The sequence below is a fragment of the Mustela nigripes genome, chromosome 5 (assembly GCF_022355385.1).
Source record: "Mustela nigripes isolate SB6536 chromosome 5, MUSNIG.SB6536, whole genome shotgun sequence".
Lineage (NCBI taxonomy): Eukaryota > Metazoa > Chordata > Mammalia > Carnivora > Mustelidae > Mustela > Mustela nigripes.
This window is the reverse complement of record NC_081561.1, coordinates 59,262,482-59,289,558: the sequence shown is the minus strand read 5'-3', so window position 1 is coordinate 59,289,558 and position 27,077 is coordinate 59,262,482. Positions and strand designations below refer to the sequence as shown.

The 27,077-nt window shown below is 41.3% G+C and overlaps 1 protein-coding gene and 1 pseudogene across 1 annotated transcript in view; one reads left to right on the top strand and one right to left on the bottom strand.

Moving 5' to 3' along the window:
- Positions 1 to 2,818: 2,818 nt before the first annotated feature.
- Positions 2,819 to 27,077, top strand: part of CDC5L (cell division cycle 5 like) — a 52,837-nt gene continuing 28,578 nt past the window's right edge. The window contains exons 1-8 of the mRNA XM_059400350.1: positions 2,819 to 3,133; positions 5,422 to 5,525; positions 7,756 to 7,917; positions 8,755 to 8,882; positions 11,041 to 11,140; positions 19,079 to 19,297; positions 21,716 to 21,860; positions 23,578 to 23,766. Of these exons, the coding sequence (XP_059256333.1) occupies positions 3,089 to 3,133; positions 5,422 to 5,525; positions 7,756 to 7,917; positions 8,755 to 8,882; positions 11,041 to 11,140; positions 19,079 to 19,297; positions 21,716 to 21,860; positions 23,578 to 23,766 (1,092 nt within the window). The 5' untranslated portion in view covers positions 2,819 to 3,088. The remainder of the gene's footprint in view (positions 3,134 to 5,421; positions 5,526 to 7,755; positions 7,918 to 8,754; positions 8,883 to 11,040; positions 11,141 to 19,078; positions 19,298 to 21,715; positions 21,861 to 23,577; positions 23,767 to 27,077) is intronic.
- LOC132017276 (small ribosomal subunit protein uS8-like) lies at positions 16,962 to 17,409 on the bottom strand (annotated as a pseudogene).

Below are 27,077 nucleotides of genomic sequence, written 5' to 3'. Positions count from 1 at the left end.
CTTGATTACATAAGGTCATGTTTACAGGTATCAGGGATTAGAACTTGGAACATATTTGTTTGGGGTGCACAATTTAACCCGTGAAAGGGAGAGACAGATTTCATCTTACAACATCTATACTGGCTTTGATTTTGGCAACTGTGTAAAAGAGAATGGACAGGGCACCTGGGTGGCTCAGTGGGTTAAAGCCTCTGCCTTCGGCTCAGGTCATGATCCCAGGGTCCTGGGATCGAGCCCCGCATTGGGCGCTCTGCTCCGTGGAGAGCCGGCTTCCTCGTCTCTCTCTGCCTGCCTTTCTGCCTACTTGTGATCTCTGTAAAATCTTTAAAAATAAAAAAATAAAAAAAAAGAGAGTGGACAGAGCATGCTGCTTTTTTCAAATTCAAATAATTATTTTAAAAGCCTGTTTATTTTTAATGGTCTGTCCCCATGTAACCAGAGCTCTGAGGAACACATATGGGTGAATGAGAAGGAAGTGGAGTCTCTTTCTCATTAAACCTCTGTCTGGAACTGACCATTTGCTTTCCTGAAGATCACAGTGACTGACTGTATAGTCTGGTTGCTTGATGAGGGCTGCTCGTTAAGGCTGCCATGCCAGAGATCCTTGGCAGCCCCTGGGGTGGCAATGGCCTCTTTGTAGGGGTCCTGAGTCCTGGCTGATGAGGTTGGAGTGACATAGTAGAGCTGCTGGCCAACCCATGCCATGTTGGAGGACAACTTTTTGTGTTCATGGCTATGCGGTCTTGTTTTAGACATCCTGGAACTGGCATGATGTTGCATTTTCTGAATCCCTAGATATGCAGTCTGCATAGTCAAGGGAGCCTTGGAGGACATTTGTCAGGGCTGCACCATACCAGTGGGCAGGCTGTACAATGCATGCTCCTAGCGGGCACCATTTATGCTGTAGACATGGTTGATCTCACATTCGTGTACCAAATCTTTTGTTTCCAAAAATCAGTATTTTGTGACAATTCTCCAGCAGGTGTTAATAAAGTGCCTTGAAGAAGAATCACCTTTTCCTAGTTGGTACAGAGGTTTACATGTAGGATAAAGGTGGTCCTGAGGAGGAGAAGCCATCATCATGGACACTTGTAATGTTAGATCTGAAACAGCTCTTGAGAGAGGATGGTCCAACTCTGATTTGTAGGAATCTTGGCTACAAATAAAAGAAACCCAACTCCAACTGGCTAAAGCCAGAAAGGGAACTAATCGTAACTCAAGAACAGGGATGCACCTAAGATCGAGGAACATACTGGATTCAGGGACTCTGGCATAGTCAGGACCGACCTCTGTTGTTTTATGCCATCCTCTCTGCTGCTCTCAACGAATCGAGAACTTGCTTTCTTCTCTTCTTAGTCTACATCATACAGAAAAGTGGTGACAGACAACTCCTGGTGTCACATGTTAGAGATTCATTGGCCAGCAGAGAGACTGGCCTCTTCTAGGTTCCAGGGTTAAAATTCCTGGGGAGGAGACTTAATTGGCTCAGCTTTGATCAGATCAATCAAATGGCCAGTGTTGTGTGTGTGTGCGTGCCCGCGTTGTGTGTGTGTGTGTGTGTGTGTGTGTATGTGTGTGTGTGTGTGAGAGAGAGAGAAATATATACATATATATAGAGAGAGAAAGAGAAAGAATGAGACATTGTAACCACAGTAACTGAGTGGATGATGGGAGCTGAGGTGGGTAGGAGATTCTACATTCTATAGAGGAGGTCACACATTCTATAGAGGAGCATTGTGAACAGAGGTCCAGAGACAGAAAATGGCTTGTCACTGGTCACAGAGCCAGTGGATAGCAGAGATAAGAGTGAACTGAGATCTTACCTGGACAAGTCTATGTGTCCTTCACAAGCCAACACTGCTTTCAACAAAGTAGTCATTTTATTGGTACAACTTCCCATTTCAAGGCAAAAAAATTTAACAAATATGTAATTAGAAGATTATGTAGCTTTTCCAGAAGAGGCAAATGAAGAAATACAAAGAGAAAAGCATTATATAAATACTCAGATGTTTCTTAGTCCACTAAATATTTTCATACTTTCCAGGGTTGACACCAAGGGGATGTTTTGAAATGGCAAGGGACACTGAGTGAGGCCCTGGGAGGTAGAATGGCAGTTTGACAATCTCTACTTCATTGGGCTTTAGGTATGTTTCAATTAATTTGCCACCCAAATTTATGAGTTAGGCTTTAACCCCACTTTTCAGATGAGGATACTGAGATTCAGCAAGGTTGTTACCCAAGTTGATGGGAGAGCTAAGATTTGAATCCAACCTGAGTTTGTCTAATACGAGTACCTGTCGATGATAATTCTTTAATATCAATCCGCATAGACTGTCTAGCGATGTATGACAAACTCTGACGAGGTATTTTTGCAGGTTTCTGGGACAATCACCGATCATCCGGTGTTGTCCTTCTTGTAACAACAGCTGCCACTTTCGGGCGCAGTTATGTATCAGATACTGGGCTAGGTTTATGATCCCATTTAATCCTGGGGACAACGCTATGAGGTTGCTATACTATTACCTCTATTTTACAGATTAAAAAAAATTAGGCTTAAATAAGCATTTTCCTTTTCCTGAGTATTTTGCGAACAAATCCCTATTGGTTAAATGCCTAATAAAATGCTAAATTAATAAATTAACAAAGCTTTTCTCAGAGGAACGGCGCCAATTCCGCACGCGTGATGTTCCCTCTCTTCGCCACTAGGTGACGTCACGATCAATTCCACCACAACCTTTTCTATTGAACGTTGCAGGTGATATCTCGCGAGAGCCGGGGTTTCCTCCAACCCGTTTTGGGCATGCGCGCGGCGCAAGGCGCTTTACCTAGAGGTGTTTGATGGTTTTCTGCCAGTCTTCCTAGAGCTGTTTTAACAAACAAGGCGCTGATTCCTTTCAGCAAACGGGTTCTCGCGATACTTGCTACTCTGCTTCCCCCATCCCCACCCCAGCCTTGCGCCTGCGCAGATCTCTTCAAACCAGAAGGTCGCGCTTGGAGGAAGTGGCAGCTTTAGGTCCCGTGGCCGTAGCGCCGTTACTACTTTTGTGAAGCTCCTCTCGGCCACTTGCCGAGACACCCCGCAGCCAAGATGCCTCGAATTATGATCAAGGGGGGCGTGTGGAGGAATACCGAGGTAAGTCCCCTTTTCCCGCCGTCCGCTGCCCTCCGCCCCCTTTGGCAGCTTTTGCGCACGCGCGCGGAGGTCGGGGAGGGGAGGAGGATGCCCTGCGGGGTCTGCGGGGGGGGGGGGGGGGGGGGGGGCACCGCGGGGCGGACCCTCGGGGTCTTAATCTGGTGTCCCGCCCTGCGTTATCTGAGCACCCCAGGGACAGGGACTGTGATTTAATCGCTTGACGACGCGCGAGGCACATGTTAGGCCCTTACTGAGTATTTGTTGGATTGAGGACGCGCCCCCGCCTTGGAGGAACTCGCAGTGTAGAGGGGGCGGGGCAGAACAGCAGTGAGAGTTGGTAATCTGTTACACCCCCTTCCCTCAGCCCGGCCTGGGTGCCTCTCTGGTAACTCAAATGTAGAGAAGTGCTATGGCCACAACTTTGTTCCTTCGTTGACTTCCTTGCAGAGGGGAAGCAGCTGGAGTGCCAAGTTCAGAGCCCGTATATGCGCGCAACCTTCTTGTTATCTGTTATCAAGGCATAGCTTGTCTGTCGTCACCACAGATCCAAGGCCTGTCTTTTCCTGTCACTCCGCCTCAGCCAGGATAGAAGCCAGATAGGACAAACTGCGTACGGTAGTCTCTCTGCTTCCAGAAATGCAATGGATGATGCCAATGGCTGGCTGAAGGGCAGCGGCGAAGGAGTAAAATACTAATTAAGATTTTGGTGCAGTTTGTGTTCAGAGTGCACTGAATTTGTCAGTTTCGTGAGCACATTGTATCTTTTTACGCAGGGTCTTTTTACTTCTTGTACCTTCTTGGAATGTTCTCCTCCTACTGCTTGACCTCTTCCTGACCATCTTTCAAAACAGAAACTCTTGGAATTTTTGCTCAATCACTCTGTAAAAATAATTTACACCCCCAGTGGTCCCATGGCACCTCTTGCTTTACCCTTTTGCAAGCATCACATTCTCCTGTGTGATGCTGGTAAATTTCTTACCCTCTCAGAGCCTCAGTTTTCTAATGGGAATATTCTTCTTCTTCGAGGATTAAATGAGTCAACAATGTAGAACAGTCTGGCACGAGGAGTCTTTCAGTAAATGCTAGTTGATAGCTGCTTTTTCCTAGCAGACAGCACTGCAAGAGGACCAGGTCTTGGAATCCTTAGAACCTAGGACTGTAACCAACATGAAACAGGTTGTTTGGCAGATGTTTGCATAATGAATCTAGTAGGGTGGATAACTGCTATATGTACTTAGTTGAAGATGTGTCTAAGTCTAGCAGTGTTGCAGCAAAATTAACATAAAATCTGTGACAACCTTGTCTCACAACTTGCACAGAGGGAACTAGACTGTTTAAATTTGAGAAGAGATGACTTCTGGAGGAGAGACAGATGTATAAAATCAAATAACAGTGGGATTCTTGTGTAGTGGCCAAAGCTCTGCAGTCTTTTTAAATCTCTGATGGGGGGGGGGGCGTTGTGCGGGCATGGAATGCGGTGGAATGTATTAGGTATGTATCTCAAGTTCAATGTGGAAAAAAGGCTAAAATGCCCCAAGTGCATTCATCTGTTGCTCTATTATCCTTGGGATGGATCTATGGCGTACCCTTGGACTCCCCTGGAATTCGTGAATTCCATATCAGGTTGGTCCCCTGGTGAAACAGTAAATGAACTGACTGGTGTAACAGGGAAGAAATTCTTAATTCCTAGGTTAGACCTGAAATGTGGATTTTTGAGTCGAAGCAAGGGCTGTGGGACTAGGGAGAAAATGATATTTGTAAACTGGAGTGGAGAATGGATTCATTAGAGTCTTGACTTGCTTCTTGAGGCCTGGATGGGGCCCATTTCATTCTCTTGCTAAGTATGCAAGCCTGGTACCAGGTAGGTATTCAGGGAATGTTTTTTGAATGAATGAATAGATGATTGAGCTGTATCCTTTTGAGAGGATGACAGCCAAACATTGGAGAGTACTTTTTGTTAATCACTGCCAAGTAGGTTTTCTCAGATTGGGCTGTACTCCCAGTTTATTGGGGTGGGGAAGGGTTTGTGTATGAGGAAGTATAGCTGTCCTGCTGAGGGATTTTTTTTTTCCTTAATTTTTTGCATTTTGCCAGTTCTGTTTTGTTGTTTGTTATTATAGTAAACACAGTTTTTGTACTTTTCTCCCCCCCTACCTAGTGTGTGTGTGTGTGTGTTTATGACTTTCTCTTTCTTCCTAGGAATCCTGTCAGAGTTCATTTAAATTTTGTCTTTTCTCACTTGGAATTTTGTGATCGAATATATTGTTTTTCTTTGACAATTTTTTTAGGATGAAATTCTGAAAGCAGCGGTAATGAAATATGGAAAAAACCAGTGGTCTAGGATTGCCTCACTGTTGCATAGAAAATCAGCAAAGCAGTGCAAAGCCAGATGGTATGTACCACTTAATGAGTGGAAAGCAGAAAGCGACCTTAATTATGATGAGGAAAATGTCAGTTCTTTGAACCTTGCCAAAGAAAGCAGGCAATGTGATAGAACAGAAAGTACGGAGTGGGAGATGGGAATTTAGATTTAAGCCTTAGCTGTCACTTGCTTCCTGTGTGATCTTAGGCAAGCCATTTTTCTGTCCCCTCTCTCCTGTCCCTGTTTTCTCCCAATTGGGATAATAATACTTGGTCTTATCTGATGGAAATACGAGGTTCAAACAAGTTAATGTGCTTGAAAGTGTTTCGTGAAGTGTTTAGTACAGATGGACCTCAGCTTCTAGGTGGATTGCGTTCCAAAAGTTTGTAAGTTGATGTAGAACTTATTTTGCCGAAGAAGTTAATGATAAGTAATGGTTAAATTTTTAGGCTAGCTCACAGTTGAGTTTCCTTATTAATACAGTTGAAATACTGTTTGTTAAAAGATTTTATTTATTTCAGAGAGAGAGAGAGAGGTGGGGGGGGGCACAGAGTGTGAGGGCTCTTCATCCAAACATGAAGAGGAGAAAGGGCAAGACTCCCTGCTGAGCAGGGAGCCTAGTTTGAGGTTTGATCCCAGGACTCTGGGATCTAGGGTCCTGAGCCGAAGGCAAACCCTCAACCCATTGAGCCACTCAGGTGCCCTTAAAACAATTGAAATACTGTATATTTGTTACCTCAGAATATAACTTAACCCAGCATTGTACTTGTGGTGTCCCCTCTTAAGTCACTGGGTGGTGGGCACATTAAGCTCTTGGCATGAGTCATCTGACCCCAGCCTTGACCCATGTGGTACTAGGATCATTTTTTTTTTTTTTTTTAAAGATTTTATTTATTTATTTGACAGGCAGAGATCACAAGTAGGCAGAGAGGCAGGCAGAGAGAGAGGAAGAAGCAGGCTCCCTGCTGAGCAGAGAGCCCGATGTGGGGCTCGATGCCAGGACCCTGGGATCATGACCTGAGCCGAAGGCAGCGGCTTTAACCCACTGAGCCACCCAGGCGCCCTAGGATCATATTTTGGATTGTGCAAGAGTGATTTAATTTCCTAGGGACCTGGGTGGGAGAAAGGTTCGGAATGTAGAGATTGGATTCCAAAGAGGAAGATGGTCCTCAGCCTGAAGAAGTTTTGATTTCTGCTTCTGTTAGTGGAGCTAAGCTCCTGACTTAATATTTAGTAAGGTTTGTATCCTGTTTGCCAGTTAAGTAAACTGGATGGAAAAGGTGGGTTGGGTGGTGTGATAGGGAAGATAGAGGATGGCATAGTAGTTTTACTAAAATTTAAAAACTCCACATAAAGCAGCATATGATGTTGGAAAGCATTTAGTGACTGTAAGTCAGATTCTTTAAATTTTTTTTTTTTTTTTTTTTTTTTAAAGATTTTATTTTTTTATTTGACAGAGAGAAATCACAAGTAGGCAGAGAGGCAGGCAGAGAGAGAGAGGAGGAAGCAGGCTCTCTGCTGAGCAGAGAGCCCGATGCGGGACTCGATCCCAGGACCCTGAGATCATGACCCGAGCCGAAGGCAGTGGCTTAACCACTGAGCCACCCAGGCGCCCTGTAAGTCAGATTCTTGAAGTAAGCCAGGGTGTTGTGGAAACTGAATCAAAGTATGAGACAGTGTTTTGAAAACTAGAAACAGTAAAAATGTGAGGTGTTATTGTCATATTTCACATAATTTCAAAATCTCTAATAAAAATGAATGAAAACAATTGATGAGAAGGCATATGATCATGTTTCCGTTGGGTTACCTTTTCACGCATTACTAATCTTGCATAATTTTCTTTTTTAAAGATTTTATTTATTTATTTGACAGAGAGAGACACATAGAGAGAGGGAATACAAGCAAGGGGAATGGGGGAGGGAGAAACAGGCTTCCTGCTGAGCAGGGAGCCTGATGCGGATCTTGATTCCAGGACCCTGGGATCATGACCTGACCCAAAGGCAGATGCTTAATAACTGAGCCACCCAGGTGCCTCCTAATCTTGCATAATTAAAATATAGTAGAATTTGGTGACTTAGAGAATATTGAATGGGGTCAAGTTAACCAAATAATGAACATTCTGTTGTGAACAAAGAACAGCTTTCATAATTGAAGACTGGAAGCTTGTGTTTTCCAGACACTAGAGGTTAGCATATCTAATGTTTAAATAGGATATTCACATTAGGTGACCAGTTAATGTGTAACATGGTATCTTTAATAGGTACGAGTGGCTGGATCCAAGCATTAAGAAAACAGAATGGTCCAGAGAAGAAGAAGAAAAACTCTTACACTTGGCTAAGTTGATGCCAACTCAGTGGAGGACCATTGCACCAATCATCGGAAGAACAGCTGCCCAGTGCTTGGAACATTACGAGTTTCTTTTGTAAGTCAATTTCCAAAAACAGTATTAAAATGATGTATTTCTATTGAATGAGGCTGAATAAACTTTTAGCATGTTCTGTCTTTAAACATTTAGTTGTATATCTGTCTGAGTAAAGCCAAAGTAGCTAAAGCTATTGAATTACATACTCTTAAGTCTCATATGACTGATTAAAATTATATACTTGTTATATATGTGTGTGTATATATATATATATTTATTTATTTATTATTATTATTATTATTATTATTATTATTATTATTATTATTTTGCTTTAAAAGAGAGAAATCACAAGGAGGTAGAGAGGCAGGTAGAGAGAGGGGGAAGCAGGATCCCTGCTGAGCAGAGAGCCTGATGTGGGGCTCGATCCCAGGACCCTGAGATCATGACCTGAGCTGAAGTCAGAGGGTTAGCTCACTGAGCCACCCAGGAGCCCCACTTGTTAGGTATTTTTTAAAAGAATAATTTAAACATGTTAGACACATAATATGTATTTATTCTAGAAAATTGGGGATGAAGTAGTAAAAAAGCAAATAATCACCACATTGCTGAGAGTTAACCAGAACATCTTGGTTCTTAAAAATTTCTTTATTTGTATGGCTTTCCTGCATTTGTGATTAAGGAGCTGCTTGGATTGTATTTCATAGTGAATGGAAATACTCATTGAAATTAGAGTTTTAATACTATCTCTTTCAGGTGAAGCAATAGTAGAATCACTTTATTTTGTGAATGCCTATCTGTTTGGTTTTTGAAAGAAAAGAATGTCAGTGCTAGGAAACCCAGTATTTCTAAGACTGTATGGTGTGATAGTGTGACAAACTTCTCTGGGCCTTTTTCTAGGGATAAAGCTGCACAGAGAGATAATGAAGAGGAAACAACAGATGATCCACGAAAACTTAAACCTGGAGAAATAGATCCAAATCCAGAAACAAAACCAGCAAGGCCTGATCCGATTGATATGGATGAGGGTGAGGAATTTATTTTTTTCGGTAACCATAGATTCCTCCAGTCTCTTTTTAACTCTTTGAGTTTCTTTCTAAGTTCCTCTGACTTTTTAGAACCGCAGTTCTGTCTGCAGTAGTTATTCTCTTTCTAAATGTGTCCAGTCTTCTGTGACAGAGTGATTGCTCTTTCTGGACAGTATGTCTTTAGCTTTTGATTTTTCAATTCATGTAATGAAGCAGTGTAATACTACTAGACAGATTTCCCAAAGGCTAGTGGTAAGCCCTTGAGGATTGTTTTCTCATTCCCATTCCATGAAGAGAGGTGGCAACAAGAAGACAGGAATTGGGGTTCCAGTTCTGTTAACTAATTTGACTTCAGGGGGGTAATTTAATTTTCATGAAAAGGCAGCTCTGCAATACTGAGAGGCCGACTCATGACCCCTTCTTCAGACATTGGATCAAGAATCAGAGGAACTGGATTTTAGACTCAACATCTGCCACTTACTAGCTATTTGACCTTAGTCAAGATGTATAATCTTTGTGAGATTTGATTCTCTTTCCTGCCAGATAGAGATCTCACCCCACAGGGTTGTCGTGAAGTATTTGTTGAGATTTTAAAATTTAAAAGTTTAAAGGTAGTGGTTTCCACCTACACATTTGTCATTTGGTGAACTTTTAAAAAAACAGGTATGAGGGCCTCCACAGAAGACCTGAGTCAGTTAGCTGGAGTGTGGAGGGGGTAATTCTGGAATCTGAGTTTTTTTTTTTTTTTTTTTTTTTAAGATTTTATTTATTTGACAGAGAGAGATCACAAGTAGGCAGAGAGGCAGGCAGACAGAGGAGGAAGCAGGCTCCCTGCTGAGCAGAGAGCCCGATGCGGGACTCGATCCCAGGACTCCGGGATCATGACCTGAGCCGAAGGCAGCGGCTTAACCCACTGAGCCACCCAGGCGCCCCTGGAATCTGAGTTTTTTAAAAAGTTTCCTTGTGAGTCCACTGGACAGCCTTCTATAAGAATTGCTCTAAGGCAGGGGCACCTGGGTGGCTCAGTGGGTTAAAGCCTCTGCCTTCAGCTCAGGTCATGGTCTCAGGGTCCTGGGATCGAGCCCCACATTGGGCTCTCTGCTCAGCCAGGAGCCTGCTTCCTCCTCTTTCTCTCTCTGCCTGCCTCTCTGCCTCCTTGTGATCTCTCTGTCAAATAAATAAATAAAATATTTAAAAAAAAAAAAAAAAAAAGAATTGCTCTAAGGCATCAGTAATGAGATCTCTTTTACTGTGGGAGCCATGGAAATGTTTTGGAAGAGAGAAATAAAGGGAAAAAAGGTGTATCTAATGGAGATTATCAATTTCTTTATAATTAAATAGTAGTTGTTTACAATAGTTTTTCATGACTGGTGCTGTGCCAGTTGGCTGATGATAATGAAGGATATAATTATATGATAAATATGCTTTACCTGTTATATTTTACTTAGTTCTTCTCAGCATTCCTGTGAAATAGGAATTGTTACTCTCTTTTATAAAGAATTGTTATTTATTTTTTTTCCAGATTTTATTTATTTATTTGACAGAGAGTAGGCAGAGAGGCAGGCAGAGAGAGAGGAAGGGAAGCAGGCTCCCTGCTTCGCAGAGAGCCAGGTGCAGGGCTTGATTGCAGGACCCTGGGATCATGACCTGAGCCGAATGCAGAGGCTTTAACCCACTGAGCCACCCAGGTGCCCCTTGTTATTCTTTTTTAATAGTTGATAAACATGCCCAGGGAGGATAAATAAATTATCCAGGGTCACATAGCTAGCAGGTAGCGGGCCTAGTTTGTTTTTTTTTTTTTTTGAAGATTTTATTTATTTATTTGATAGAGAGAAATCACAGGTAGATGGAGAGGCAGACAGAGAGAGAGAGGGGAAGCAGGCTCCCTGCTGAGCAGAGAGCCCGATGCGGGACTCGACCCCAGGACCCTGAGATCATGACCTGAGCCGAAGGCAGTGGCTTAACCCACTGAGCCACCCAGGTGCCCCTACGGGCCTAGTTTTTAACTTCGGTTTTTCTGACTTCAAAACCCAAGCTATATCCATTACGCTATGCCATATAGTGATTACATTTGTGGTTTTTCTTCTAAGCAGTACAGTGTCTCTCACATACCTTGCTTCTGTTGGAGAACTTAGTTTTTCTTCTCTTATTTCTGAAGATGAACTTGAGATGCTTTCTGAAGCTAGAGCCCGCCTGGCAAATACTCAGGGAAAGAAAGCCAAGAGGAAAGCAAGAGAGAAACAATTGGAAGAAGCAAGGTATGGTTGTTTCCGTCTATAGTTGAATAATTAGTCTGTGTATTTTTAGGCCCAGTAAAACTGTGATTTATCAACTCCATTGGGTAAGTAATAATTAGAATTGTCTAGTTCCAGTTTTGGTAATATACTTTAGTTCTTTATTTTGGAAAAGTTTTTTGAAGTTTATTTTTTTAAGTAATCTCTACATCCAATGTGGGGCTTGAACCCACAATCCCAAGATCAAGAGTTGTATGCTCCTCCAGCTGAGCCAGCCAGGTACCCCTATCTTTTGGAAAAGTCTTATTTCCCCCTTAACTTTTGCAGAATAGATACAGAGAAAAATGTAAAAAGTAAAAGTAAAACTAAAAAGATGTTGTAAGAAGTAAAAGATGTTGGCAGAGGTAATGCCCAGGTAGTCACTTGATATGTTTTTGTTCTGTTACCATAGGAGAGCTTCATTTGTTATAGCCATCTTGAAGTCAGATGGCTAGAGGATGCACAAGGCTATGTGACTTTTTGCATGACTGCCACTTAATCTTCTTGATTAGTGTTGTGCAGGCACTGGCTGTGAAATAGGAAACCTGGCTGAATGTAGAAGGAGTTAATGAGCCTTGAACCAAATTTTCAGGCTCTCATAGAAATTTTCATTTAAAAAGTGAGTGGAATTAAGTATTGCCGTGTGTTCAAGGTTTTCTCCACTTTCCCCTTCCTTTTTCCTTTTTTTTTTTTTTTTTTTTTTAAATTTTTTTTTTTTAAGATTTTATTTATTTATTTGACAGAGAGAGATCACAAGTAGGCAGAGAGGCAGGCAGAGAGAGAGAGGAGGAAGCAGGCTCCCTGCTGAGCAGAGAGCCTGATGCGGGACTCGATCCCAGGACCCTGAGATCATGACCTGAGCCGAAGGCAGCGGCTTAACCCACTGAGCCACCCAGGCGCCCCTCCCCTTCCTTTTTCCTTTTGGTTAGATCTATGATTGACATAATTTCTAATGGCCCAGAAACCAAGATGAAGTGGATAAAGGGAAAATCTTAATTGTAAAAAAGCTTACTAGCTTTTGGAATTCAGGCATTGGCGTAACCTTCTCAGCCTGCACAGCTGCCTTTTTTGGTCCCCACACTGGGAAGTGCTTCTTGACTTGATGACTAGCATGGTGTTGATGGTTTCCCTGGTAATGACTTCAGAGTTCCAGATCCTGTGATGGAGGATTCTTTCATGCCTGAGGATGCTTGTTGGCATAGCTGGCCAAACTAGACCAAAATAGTTATGTAAAGGGGTATGACTGCCTGGAACAGTAAACAAACTAAGAGGAGATGCTCAGTTTTCTGCCCAGTTTTAGTCATTTTTCTCTTTTATACACTATTGAAGGTTAAGTTATGTGAGTAGAGTTGAAAAAAATTCATGTTTTCATTTTTGCCATTGGTGTTTGGAGACCGAATATTTTGAGCCTTTTAACCATGGAGATTGGACCAAGGATCCTTCTCTCTGAGTGTAACTGGTATCGCTTGCTTTAAATACTGTTTTGCAGATTGAAATTTATTTTATACTGTCTCATAGATTTTTTGTATAATTTATACATCTTAATAACCTGTGTTGTACATATATCTTAAAATAGATTGATTTGTATGCAAAATACATTGCAGGCCTATTTCCTTTAATGCTAAATTACAGGTCTGTTTTAAAGCCCTTTTTTTTTTTTTTTTTAAAGATTTTATTTATTTATTTATTTGACAGAGAGAGAGAGAGAGATCACAAGTAGACAGAGAGGCAGGCAGAGAGAGAGAGAGAGGGAAGCAGGCTCCCTGCTGAGCAGAGAGCCCGATGTGGGACTCGATCCCAGGACCCTGAGATCATGACCTGAGCCGAAGGCAGCGGCTTAACCCACTGAGCCACCCCGGTGCCCTGTTTTAAAGCTTTTTATTGATTATGAAAGTAATACACTTTTTCTCCTGTGTTGTACTATTTTCTCTTTGGGGAATGGTTGATATAATGCTGAAGCTTGGTTTTATTCACTTAGCTTTATATTGTAAAGATTTTCTGATGTCATTTGAAGTCTTTATTTCCTGTATTTAAAGAATAAAATTACTTTGTAAATGTATCCTTGCAATCTTTCTTTCAATGCAGAGCTACATTTACGTGTACATACACACACAGTAACATTTGTCTAAAATCAGGTCATATTATAGATGCTGTTTTGTTGAGAGGTTTTGGTAATCTTACTGGAGTTCATTGTAAGCCATGAAATCATCTTTCTCTTGCTGCTTTCAAGATTTACTCCTCGTCCTTGGCTTTTAGCATTTTTAGCACGATGTTTCTGTTGGCGCTCCCTTGTGTTTGTCTGAGTTGGAGTTTGCTGATCGTTCTGGGTGTATAGGTTCAGTAAATTTGGGGAATTTTCAGCCATTATGTTTTTGCATATTTTATTCTTCTTTTTCTCTCTTTTTTGGTATTGGTGTTGTGCATATGTTGGTGCACTTAATGATGCTCCATATTTCTGTGAGGCTCTGTTACTGTTCCTGTTTTTTTTTTTTTTTAAAGATTTTATTTATTTATTTGACACAGAGAGAGATCACAAGTAGGCAGAGAGGCAGTCAGAGAGAGGCGGGGCTAGATCTTGGTACTCTGAGATCCTGACCTGAGCCGAAGGCAGAGGCTTAACCCATTGAGCCACCCAGGCACCTCTTTTTTTTTTTTTTTTAAGATTTTATTTATTTATTTGACAGAGATGACAAGTAGGCAGAGAGGCAGGCAGAGAGAGAGAGAGAGAGGGAAGCAGGCTCCTTGCTGAGCAGTAAATTCATAATTTCTTCTGTTGGTTCATACCTACTGTTGCCCCTCTAGTGAAGTTTTCTTTTTAGCTTTATACTTTACAAGTCCACATTTTATATTTGGTTCTTTTAAGTAATTCTGTTTAACGGTTTTCTCTTTGATGGCAATATTTTCATCTTTCCCTCCTTTGGTTTTTTTTTTTTAATCAGTTTCCTTTTGTTTTTTGAACCTAAATGGCTCTGTTGATGTCAGATTTAGTAAAATCTGATGATCTGGTTGTTCGCACTGGCAGTTTCTGTTGCCAGATTTTTTTTCTGGTGTATGGGTCATTCTTTCCTGTTTCTTTGCAGGTCTCAAATTTTTTTTGTTGGGAACTGGATACTTTAGATGGTATATTGTAGCAATTTTGGGTACTGTGTTCTCCCCACCCCTAACTTACTATTATTTGTTTGTTTAGCGAAGTGTCTTTCCTTCCCTCCCCTCAGAAATGTCAAGCCTCTGATGTTGCTCCTTATGGGGGGTATAGTCATGGGTATGCCCACAGTCATCCTGGGATGATACAGGTTTTTTTTTTTTTTTTAAGATTATTTATTGGGGCGCCTGGGTGGCTCAGTGGTTTGGGCTGCTGCCTTCGGCTCGGGTCATGATCTCAGAGTCCTGGGATCGAGCACCGCATCGGGCTCTCTGCTCCGCGGGAAGCCTGCTTCCCTCTCTCTCTCTCTCTCTCTGCCTGCCTCTCTGCCTACTTGTGATCTCTGTCTGTCAAATAAATAAATAAAATCTTTAAAAAAAAAAAAAGATTATTTATTTATTTATTTGACAGAAATCATAAGTAGGCAGAAAGGCAGGCAGAGAGAGAGAGGAGGAAGCAGGCTCCCCGCTGACCAGAGAGGCCGATGGGGGCTTGATTCCAGGACCCTGGGATCATGATCTGAGCTGAAGGCAGAGGCTTTAACCCACTGAGCCACCCAGGCACCCCAGGGATGATACGGTTTTTACCATACTTCTTTGACATCTTTTTCCCTGGCTATACCCATCTTTTAAACTCTGTTAATTGCCCACTGATTGCTGTATTGTTTTCAGCAATGTCGTGGGGCATAAATTTCCCAACAAACTGATGCAGTTAAATTTGGGCTCCTTTGAAGGGATAGTTTCAGAGGTCAGTGTTTGCTATTTGTTCTGACCCTAGGAAGGCCCTTCGATTTTTCTCTTCCTTGGTTCTCTCTGGGAAACTAGTGGGCCTGTAGTTTAGCCTGTATCTTCAGTGAATCTACCAAACTCCTCAGTTACCTCTCACATGTTCCACTGTTTTTGAGGGTGCGCTTAGGCGTGAACATTTTCTCCATACTCTGACAAATGAAGTCAGTTTCTTTTGGGGGGAGATTTGGAGTTCTCTGTTCTACCCCTGGGCTCTCAGTGACATACTGCCATAGGAGCTGGATGCTTTGTGTGGGCAGCAGCTGCAGGTCTCCATGGCTTGCTTCTCCTACTGTGGAAGCCTCATCTCACAGGCTGGGGCAAGGACTATTTACTGGAGCTCCAGTATTCTTAGGAGCATTGTGCCCTAAAATAGAGCCTCTGACTGGGCAGAAGAAGGAAGTCGTCCTGGGTCAGGGCAACTCTTGTTGGAATTTATCCTCTACAACAGGTTTTTGGAAGGCAGGATGGGACTTGGTGATGTTCTGTCCCTGCTCGAATGAAAGCCCGCCTATTGGGAACTGGAGCGGGAAGAGAACCTTGTGTGTTTGGCTGCATCAGCGTGGAATAGCATTTCTATCTCCCAGAGCTGAGAGGGGGTGAGAGAAGAGAAAGTGGGTCTTAATTCAGCTGCTACAGACTCTTACTTTTTTTAAATCGAGTTTTACTAGATTGGTAGCCAGGGCGCAGCGGGGGAAGAGCACCCGGCTCCGCGTGTCCCAAACCTACCAGGTTCCGCCACTCGCTGCGACCAAATCCAAATGCAGAGACAACTGGTGATGGAACAAGAAAAGTATTTCGATGAGGCCACCACCGGGGAGACCATGGACTAGCATCTCAGAGACTGTCTCCAAAGTGCCAAAAATATTTCCAGGTTTTTTGGAACAAAGGTCAGTGGGTACCTGCATGCTACCCATGGGCAGCATGGGCAGGTCAGTCACTGTCTTAGAGTCAGTCATGCAGCGTCTCGCTGGCTCGGGTAGTCCTTATTGCTCGAGGGGGTAGTTTCTGTTCCCATCAGGGGTTGCTTTGCTTCCAGGGTCTTTTCCTGAGTTAAGAGATAAGTTGGAAAAAATAACTTAATCAGTTAGAAAGTAAAGACTAATATCACCCTGGGGGTAGTTGAAATCCTCTTTTAGATTTTCTTGAATAAATGTTTCTTCATGTACTGTATCTCCTTAGGATCGTTTCCAGAGACTTAAATATTTTTCCTTTCAAAAGACTTTTAAACGTTTTTTTCTTATTTTTGTCAGTATATAGGAGTGGCTTCCAGCACGAGGCTCTGCATACTGATTTCTCCCATTGATAATTGTAGATAACTTTTCTCATCATTAAATCATTAAAATTATAGTGTCATGGGAAAGTACAAAAAAGTAAAGGTGAAATAAAATTCCAACTTTTATTTTTTTATTCATTTTTAAAAGATTTTATTTATTTATTTGTCAGAGAGAGAGCACAGGCGGGCACAGTGGCCCGCAGAGGCAGAGAGAGAAGCAAGCTTCCCGCTGGTCAAGGAGCCCGATGCGGGACTCGATCCCAGGACCCCAGGATCATGACCTGAGCCGAATGTGGCGGCTTAACCGACTGAGCCACCCAGGTGTCCCAAAATTCCAACTTTTAGTGATTATTACTGTTAATATTTTGGTGGACGTGTTTTGTATCTTATATGCATATGTTCACTGATAGATACGCATGTACTTTTTACATGTTGCTCTGTAATATGTGAACTTGGTAACATTTTTGACACACCAGTATGTTTGAAAATTTCTGTGGCAGAGTAGATTTATAGGTTTTTTTAAAGGTTATGCAGATAACCTATATAATAACCTATCTTACAGCTATGCAGTAAATTCTTTTTTTTTTTTTGGTTCACTGAGGCATTTTATTTGCATGTGTGTATTATATCCCTAGAAAAAGAATCCCAGGATTTTCCCTCCTGTGTGTTTTCGTTTTGCTTCTCCACGGTCCATGATGCCAGCTGAGGTTGTTGTCAGTACAGTGAAACTAATCTGGCAGTATGGGAGCAGGTTATTCTGCCATTTTTCTAGATCTTTCAGCTGTACATCAAAATCTGGGGCTGATCACTCCACACTTGTTCAACCTGCCTCTGAGGTTCACAACAATCTTCCCTGCTCTGTAATCATCAGTGATTTCAGATTCGTCAATGTAACCGTGCTTTCATCATCACAGTGAGAAACCGGACGATGACGTCAGAGTACGGTCTAATAAGAACCTGTCATTTGCCTCTCTTTTCAGCATTGTTGATGCTCTTGAGAGCATTTGCCAGGACATTCATGTGCACCATTATGGTGGCAAAGAAAGATGGCAGAAAGAGCTCAGTAAATCCTCTTAACTAATTTCTTATTACTGGATGTTCAGATTGTGTCCAGTTATTAGCTAATAAACAGTGCACAGTGAAGTCTTATAGCTAAGGCCTTGTTCATGGTGTTTATTTCTTTTAGGCTAAAGACTGAGGAGTGAAATTTTTGGGTTAAAAAAAAAAGGTGAGAAACTTTAGGGGTTTTAATGTGTATTTCCAAATTCTCTTTGGGGAGAGCTATACCAGTTTACTTTCCATTACCAGGATGGACTGTCCATTTTTTGCATACTTGCCATTAAAACAAAGAACTGAACATTTAATGAGTTATGCAGAATTGATACTTGATTTGATTTATGATTCTTAGTTATGTATACCTTTTATCATTTTGGCTATTTGCATCTTTTTCCTTAGTGAACTATTTATTTCCTTCTGCTTTTTTTCCTCCTTAGGCTACATTAAAAAAAAAACAAAAACAAAACCTGCGTAGATTCTTTATATCTGTCTAACCATTGCCTATATATATATATTTATATATATATATATATATATTTTTTTTTTTTTTAAAGATTTTATTTATTTATTTGACAGAGAGAGATCACAAGTAGGCAGAGAGGCAGGCAGAGAGAGAGAAGAGGAGGAAGCAGACTCCCTGCTGAGCAGAGAGCCCGATGCGGGACTCGATCCCAGGACCCTGAGATCACGACCTGAGCCGAAGGCAGCGGCTTAACCCACTGAGCCACCCAGGCGCCCTATTTATATATATTTTTAAAGATTTTATTTATTTATTTATTTGACAGAGAGAGAGAGAGAGAGATGACAAGTAGGGAGAGAGACAGAGAGAGAGAGAGGGAAGCAGGCTCCCTGCTGAGCAGAGAACCTGATGTGGGGCTCGACCCCAGGACGCTGAGATCACAATCTGAGCTGAAGGCAGAGGCTTAACTCACTGAACCACCCAGGCGCCCCAACCATTGCCAATACTAATTGCAAATGTTTTTTCCTGTTAATTTTGTTCCATGATTAAAAATAAATAGTGCTGGGGCGCCTGGGTGACTCAGTGGGTTAAAGCCTCTGCCTTCTGCTCAGGTCATGATCCCAGGGTTCTGGGATTGAGCCCCACATTGCGCTCTCTGTTCAGGGGGGAGCCTGCTTCCTCCTCTCTCTCTGCCTGCCTCTCTGCCTGCTTCTGACCTCTCTCTCTCTCTCAAATAAATAAATAAAATCTTAAAAAAAAATACTGCTATAGAGATACAAAACTTGAAATTCAAAGCTATTGGGGCAGCTGCCTGGCTCAGTTGGTAGAATATGCAACTCGATATCAGGGTTGTGAGTTTAAGCCCCATGTTGGGTATAGATATTACTTAAAATCTTAAAAAGAAATAGAAAGGTGTTGATCTTTATCTTTGCTCTTTAATTTATATCAGGTGAATACATTCCCGTCCAGAGATCAGACACACATATTTACTCGTAGTTCCTTCTGGTTTGTCTTTTTGCTTTCTTTTTGTTTGTGTGTGTAACCTTTAAGTCAAAAGGGTTCCAGTCTTCAGTGTTTTGGTAATGGTGTCAGATGAGGATTTAAATAAATATTTCATCCCCAAATAACCAAATAGTTTTCTTAGGATGATCCATCCCTTCCCCATGGTATGTAATTTTCAAAGTGATCTTGTCTTTTTCTTCAGGCGTCTTGCAGCCCTCCAGAAGAGAAGAGAACTTCGAGCAGCTGGCATAGAAATTCAGAAGAAGAGAAAAAAGAAGAGAGGAGTTGATTATAATGCTGAAATTCCATTTGAAAAAAAGCCTGCTCTTGGTTTTTACGATACTTCTGAGGAAAACTACCAGGCTCTTGATGCAGATTTCAGAAAATTAAGACAACAGGATCTTGATGGGGAACTAAGATCGTAAGTTGCCTTTCTGATTTTGAAAATGAAAAAGTAAGGGTGCCTGGGTGGTTCAGTGGGTTAAGTCTCTGCCTTCAGCTCAGGTCATGATCCCAGGGTCCTGGGATCGAGCCCCACATCAGGCTCTCTGCTCAGCGGGGAGCCTGCTTCCTCCTCTCTCTCTCTGCCTGCCTCTCTGCCTACTTGTGATCTCTGTCTGTCAAATAAATAAATAAAATCTTTTAAAAAAAGAAAATGAAAAAGTACAGTAGGAATTTTACAGAGGGCCATGCATTGTCCTTGTCAGAGCCAAGTTTTTATGGTTCAGGACAATGTGGCCTACATAGTGTTTTTATTTATTTACTGTGTTCACCTGAGAAAACCAGTGACCCTTGCTGTCATGTTTTTGGCACAAAAGGCTCTTTGGCTCTCTTGAAATGTCAGCATTTGGCTCTTAGTGTACTGTCTGCTCACTGAGTCACCATCTTAACATTTATGTACATTTGTGAACGGGTTAGTTATTTTACTAATGGCCTGAGGCATCTGTCAAAGTCTGGCCTGGTTCTTTTTGTCTTTTCTAGTGAAAATTCTGACTTGTTTTTCTTCGAATTAAAAGAAGAAAGTTACTGATGCATACCTAAATCTTTTTAACTAATGGGGATAAGTGTATTTATAAATTGTCTAAGGGTGCAGAGGATTTTGCCCATTTTTAAAAAAATTTCTTATTTTTTTTATAAACATATAATGTATTTTAGCCCCAGGGGTACAGGTCTGTGAATTGCCAGGTTTACACACTTCACGGCACTCTCCATAGCACATACCCTCCCCAGTGTCCATAACTCTACCACCCTCTCCCGAACCCCCTCCCACCCAGCATTCCTCAGTTTGTTTTGTGAGATTAAGAATCTCTTAGGGTTTGTCTCCCACCCAATCCCATTTTGTTTCATTTATTCTTTTCCTACCCCCCAGGATTTTTCCCATTTTTAGGGATTTTTAGGGTTTCTTCATTCTTGCATCTGAATATTACAGGGAGATGCTTTTCTGATTGTCAGAGAGTTTTAGTTTTCTGCTACCTCACTGACGTTCCATTTTTGATGACATGAATTGGTACTAAATGACAGATGTCAGGCACTGTAAAACAGGATTTTCTTGGATGTACTCCATTATATTTATTTCCCACATTAAGACATTGTTTTAGGTAGCCTGTGCAAATGAAGAGGTTGAAGTGGGAGCAGATCATCTGGAAGAGGCTACCATGTTGACAGGGAAGCGGCATTCTTAGAGCTTTCAAAGGTGGCCTTGAGCCTGATGTTTGTATCCAATTGTCAGGGCAAATATCCTTTAAAAGTTTTTGTGAAAGGGGCACCTGCGTGGCTCAGTGGCCTCTGCCTTCAGCTCGGGTCATGATCTCAGGATCCTGGGATCAAGCCCCACATCAGGCTCTCTGCTCAGTGGGGAGGCTGCTTCCCCCTCTCTCTCTGCCTGCCTCTCTGCCTACTTGTGATTTCTCTCTCTGTCAAATAAATAAATAAAATCTTAAAAAAAAAGAAGGATCATAATGAAAAAGAAAGAATCATAACAAACAATTGAAGAACAGATCTTTATTTATTTGACAGACAGGGGTCACAAGTAGGCAGAGAGAGGGGGGAAGCAGGCTCCCCGCTTAGCAGAGAGCCCGATGCGGGGCTCGATCCCAGGACCCTGGAATCATGGCCTGAGCCGAAGGCAGAGGCTTTAATCTACTGAGCCAGCAATGCACCCCGAAGAACAGATTTTTAAAGATTTTGTTTATTGAGAGAGAGAGTGAGAGCAGGAACCAAGGGAGAGGGACAAGCAGACGCCACAGTGAGTGGAGCCCTCCTCGGGGCTTGATCCTGTAACCCTGAGATCGTGACCTGAGCCGAAATCAAGAGTCAGATGCTCAACTCACTATACCACCGAGGTGCCCCAAAGAACAGTTTTAAAGAGAAATTTAAAAATTCAGTGTTTTAATCCCATCCTGTTCATATAATTAATTCCCATTTTGTATGCTTGTAACCTTCATTTTTGTATGCGCATATACGTACTTTTGTAAGAGTATAATGATGTAGGAGTAGTTTTGTTTTTGTTTTGAAATTATACGTAACATTTTGCTTATCATCATAGTCTTGTATAGGCTTAATGTTTGGTACCTGATTTACTCAGTACTATATCTTATTTTCTTAATAATTGTGTTTCAGTTCTAAGTCACATTCCTCTCGAGTATAGTGGGTAACTGATGGTATAGGGCACAACTTAATGTATTTGGATTTTGTCTTTTTATCTTTGATTTTCTTAGGAATGGGATTATTATTTGGTTCAATAATTTGTTTAATAAGTGTATGAGTATTTATATGACTTTTGCTGTTATTGATTATATGTAACTTTACAAAATCTCTTACCTACTTTGATTCATGACAGTGAAAAAGAAGGAAGAGACAGAAAAAAAGACAAGCAACATTTAAAAAGGAAAAAGGAATCTGATTTACCATCAGCCATTCTTCAGACTAGTGGTGTTTCTGAATTTACCAAAAAGAGAAGCAAACTAGTACTTCCTGCCCCTCAGGTAATCTGTTAAAGCAGTTTTTCATTGTGTGAACTCATATCTTTATTATTTATTTAGTAAGGTATGAGGGTTTATGTGCCAGGTTTTTCTTAGGCATTGGGTGCCCTTAAGAAGTTCACAGTGTAAGAGGTGAACCACATAAAAATAAGTCTTTGTGATACAGTATGATAAATAAGTAACAGTTTTTCTGTACAAATTGTTGTATCAGGCCTTAAACTGTTCTTGTGATGGTTTAGTAAGTAAGTGTCTTAACAATTTGCAAAGAGGTTAGCACTCCTGGACTCTTATTGTAGCTCACTAGTGTAAAGGTGATATTTGGTTTTGTGGACTTTAGGCTGCTTTCCTTTTTAAAGATTTTATTTATTTGAGAGAGAAAGAGAACATGTGCTCACATGAGCATGAGTTGGGGGAGGGGCAGAGTGGGAGGTGGAGGGGCAGAGTGGGAGGTAGAGGGGCAAGCGGACTCTACTGAGCACAGAGGCCAGTATGGGGCTCTTTCTCACAACCCTGAGATCATGACCTGAACTGAAACCAAGAGCCAGAGGCTTAACCAATTGTGGCACTCAGGCACCCCCCTCACCCCTTTTTTAAGGTAGGCTCCAGTACTGGGCTTGAACTCATGGCACTTAGATGAAGAGCTGAGCTGAGATTAAGAGTCAGGTCCTTAACCATGTAGCTACCCAGGCATGCCTAGGGTGCTTTCTTTTAGGGTTTGTCTTATTGTGTCATACTTTTCTTTTTGGGACAACACTGTGAAAATTAATGTGGGAGCTGTGGAGAAGAGAGAAAGAAACATACCCTCATTCCGCTTATCCAGGCTCTCTTCCTTTGACTTAATTATAGTTGATCAAAACTATGGGAGTTTTGAATAAGCTCTAGTTTTATTTTGAGTTGTACAGTACTGTAGAATTGGGTGGTTTAGTGGAGCAGAGAGATGGAACTAAGGGGATGGAAGAGCTTTCTCCAGTTGATGTGCTGGCTGCATCTACATGAAATTCTTGGGTATAAATGTGACTGACATAAGTTTCTCAGATGCTGCCATTCCAACCAGGGATACTTTTTAAACTAAGAGTTTGCCTATAACTTTTTTTTCTTAGCTCTCTAGGATGTTTATTTTTGTAAAATTACTAAGATAACGCTTTTAGATTTTTCTCCAGGATCTTGTGGCTCAGGGGACTCTGATTTGTTTTTAAGATTTTATTTATTTGGCACACAGTGGGTCAAGGAGAGAGCAGGCACAAGCAGGGGAAGCAGCAGGCAGAGAGGGAGAAGCAGGCTCCCTGCTGAGCAAGGACCCTGATAATGGGGCTCTATCCCAGGACCCAGGCACCTGCTTAACTGATTGAGCCACCCAGGTGTCCTAGACTCTTTTAATTGGCTTTCATTCCGCCCCTCCCTCTGACAGTTTTATAAAAACATGAATCTTTTACATTCTTGGTATATTAGTATGTTAGTTGTTTTGAAAGAATTTCGTTATGGAAATATAAAACTTTGCAGCTTGATAGTATATTGTATATGGAATTTTCCCCTATATTATGTAGGAAAGACTTAAAAATTTTATCATAGAAATTTTCAAATTGACAGTTAGTTAAGAAAGTAGTACCCCTGTGTACTTCTCACATAGCTTCAGCAGTTCATCTTTTTGGAATGTGTGAGTTTTAAAATGTGTTACTCTCTGGCTAAAATTGCTGCATGGGTGATAACTGTGTCTTTTTAGATTTCAGATGCAGAACTCCAGGAGGTTGTGAAAGTAGGCCAAGCAAGTGAAATTGCACGTCAGACTGCTGAGGAATCTGGCATAACGAACTCTGCCTCCAGTACTCTTTTGTCCGAGTACAATGTCACCAACAACAGCATTGCTCTTAGAACACCTCGCACACCAGCTTCCCAGGATAGAATTCTGCAGGTAAGCTGTCCTATAGTAGTGTGAGCCTTTTACCTGTAATCCTTGAAAATGTCAGAAGGAGAATGGTATGTGATTTGGTTTCTTTAAGGGTAAACAGTTTGAAACTGAGTCCTGAATGCATAGATTCTAGAGATTTTATTAGGGAAGCAAAATTAGCAGATTAATTAGGTGGTTTCATTTCCACATTTATCAATTCATAGGGTTGTTCCCCCCCCCCCCCCCCAGCCAGCTCTTCCTCCTTCATTAATCTTTAGTATCTGTTAATAAGGCACAGCATTTTAAAATTTCACAGTGCCTAGCAATCCTAGAAAGCTAGTGTATGTAGTTTTTTGTTGTTGTTTTTGTTTAAATTTAACAGTCAGTATTGGTCTCAGGAGTTGTAATAGTGATTTTTATTTATTGATTTTTATTTATTTATTTATTTTAGAAAAAGATTTATTTATTTGACAGAGATCACAAGTAGGCAGAGAGTCAGGCAGAGAGGAGGAAGCATGCTCCCCGCTGAGCAGAGAGCCCGAAGCGGGGCTTGATCCCAGGACCCTGAGATCATGACCTGAGCTGAATTCAGGCAGAGGCCTTAACCCACTAAACCACCCAGGCGCCCCTATAATAGTGATTTTTTAAACTTCCTTGGATTTCTGTACTTAGCTTGGGACAGGCTGCCATCAGTACCTTCCCTCTCTGTCCTAAACACATAAGGTGTACGCTCTGTGTGTTCTTAGGGAGTTTATATGTCAGAGAATAGATAAACCTAACAAAACACTTGATCACTCTTACATCTCATTTCCTCTTCTCTGATAGCCAGAAATAGAATTATTTATTTATTTATTTATTCATTCATTCATTTTTTAGACAGTGAGTGCAGGCAGGTGGGGTATGTGGAGGGGCAGAGGGAGAGAGAGAGAGAGAGAATCCTGAGCCTGATGCAGGACTTGATCCCACGACCCTGAGATCATGACCTGGGCTGAAATCAAAAGTCGGATGCCTAACTGTGCCACCCAGGTGCCCCCAGAAATATAACTTTAAGGTCTTGATTTGGTGTCAGATAGTTCTATAAACTTACAAAGAGGAAAGGTTGTGTTCCTCGTTGTTTGCTCTCTAGAGGCACCAGTTGCAGCTATTGGTTTTTACCGTCTTACTACTAGGACACTTACAATTTACTGACTTATTTTTAGTTCTAGCCATATTTCCACTTGGGAATTTTGAACATTTGGCTCTCACGCCCTCTTCCTCTACCATGCATATGCACTCTTTTTCCATGCCTTCATATTTCATTATGGTTACATCATAATTTTGGTTAGCTCTGTATCATAGTTTACTTTATGACTGTGTAAACCCAAGTTTGTTACTGAACCTATGAAGTGCCTAAAATTACTATACTGCTAATAATTATTATACATTATTAGTTTTTCTTTGAGTTAATTCTTATTCAGATGCTGAGTTTTTTGATTACTTAGCAGGAATTCAACTCTAGACTTGATACTATCTCTGTAAATTTCCTATAATCTGAACAAATTTAGATATTCTTAGCTTTTTGAAGAAGTCTTTCCCAGAATTTCTGAATGTTCTATTCTGGACTGATTACTCTTTAGATCTTGTTAACAGCTTATTCTCTTGATTTCCTGGCACCCTAGAAAGTCTGTTGGATCGCCTCTTCCCTGGCTCCTATGCCTTTGGTTTTCTTGGTTTATGCCCTTGTTAGTGAAGCATTTCCTTTAGTAACTTTCTGAGGATGGTTTCATGGCAGATGGAATTTTTAAGACCTTGCATATCTATAAATTATGTTCTATCCTCTTAACTGATTGATAGTATAACTGGGTGTAGAATTCCAAATTAAAATCTTTTTTCTTTTTTCCCCCCTTTTAAAGTAAGCTCTATACCCAGTGTGGGGCTTGAACTCATGACCCTGAGATCAAGAGCTACGTGCTCCACTGATTGAGTCAACCAGGCACTCCCAGATTGAAGTGGTTTTTATTTACAGTTTTGAAGGCCGTGCTCCTGCAACTTCTGGGCTTTTATTATAGCTTTTGAGCACCTGTGTCACTTAGGTTGTTAATAGCGAACCGCTTTTTCTCTTCCTCTGGAAGCTTATATGATCATCTCTTTTTCACATGCATATTTCTTGGTGTGGGTCTGTTTTCAGTCACTGTACTAGGTACTTGGTGCATCTTTTCATTCATGGCCTTTGATTCTGGGACATTATTTTGAAAATTTTTGTTCCCTCCTTTCTTTGGTATTTCCCTTTTTATGAACCTTAAATTTTCTTATTCCTCTCTGGTTTTCTGTTTTAATGGACTTTTTGGTTTATTGTTAGGAGATTTTCTGAATTTTATCTTTGTTCAGGTTTTGAATTTTTATTATCACATTTTAGTTTCTGAGAGCTCTTTATTTAATGAATATTTTGTTTTCTTACTTTGAGGCTATTAATGATGATTTTGTTTTTGTAAGTTTTCTTTTCCTTGAATAGTATTTAAGTTTCTTTGGTCTCTGTTTTTCATATTAGATATTTTCTCAAATATCTTTTCATCTTTAGCTCTCTGCCTATATCTAAGGGTTAAGGCATGACAATTAAAAGTAGACTAGAAGCTCCTTGGGTATGGGTAAGGCCTTCTTGATTCCAGGCTGAACTGGCTAGTGGATTTTCATTGGCAAAATCTGTTCTTTTCTTTTTTTTAAAGATGTGTTTATTTGTTTTAGAGAGAGCTCACATGCACAGGGGGAGGAACAAAGGGAGAGGGAGAGAATCTCAAGCAGATTTCCTGCTGAGTGTGAAACCTGATCTGGGGTTAGTCTCATGACCCTGAGATCATGAGACCCTGAGATCATCGCCTGAGCCGAAATCAAGAGTTGGATGCCCAACCTACTGAGTTACCCAGGTGCCCATCATTGGCAAATTCTTGATGTCAGTATTTCTACATCTTTAGTTTTGGGTTAGGTTCCTGAGAGAAGTGGCTTCCAATCTCCTTCCCAGAGGTATAAAGCTGGCTAGCCTTTTGAGAGCCTAGTTGAGGAAAAGTGTTTTTTATTTGGACGAGCAAAAAGAACACACACAGGGCCTTGATAATGTGAAATTCATGTTTTTTTCCATGAATATGAACCAACAGAGTAATGGAATAAGCCTGTCTCTTGTTATCTTCATTTTGCATCAAAACTTACTGGCTTAAAACATTTCATTGTGCTAATGGTCTTTGCTGGTCAGGAATTTGGATAGGGCACAGAAAGATGGCTTATCTTGGGGCACCTGGGTGGCTCAGACGGTTGGGCCTCTGCCTTCTGCTCAGGTTGTGATCTCAGGGTCCTGGGATTGAGCC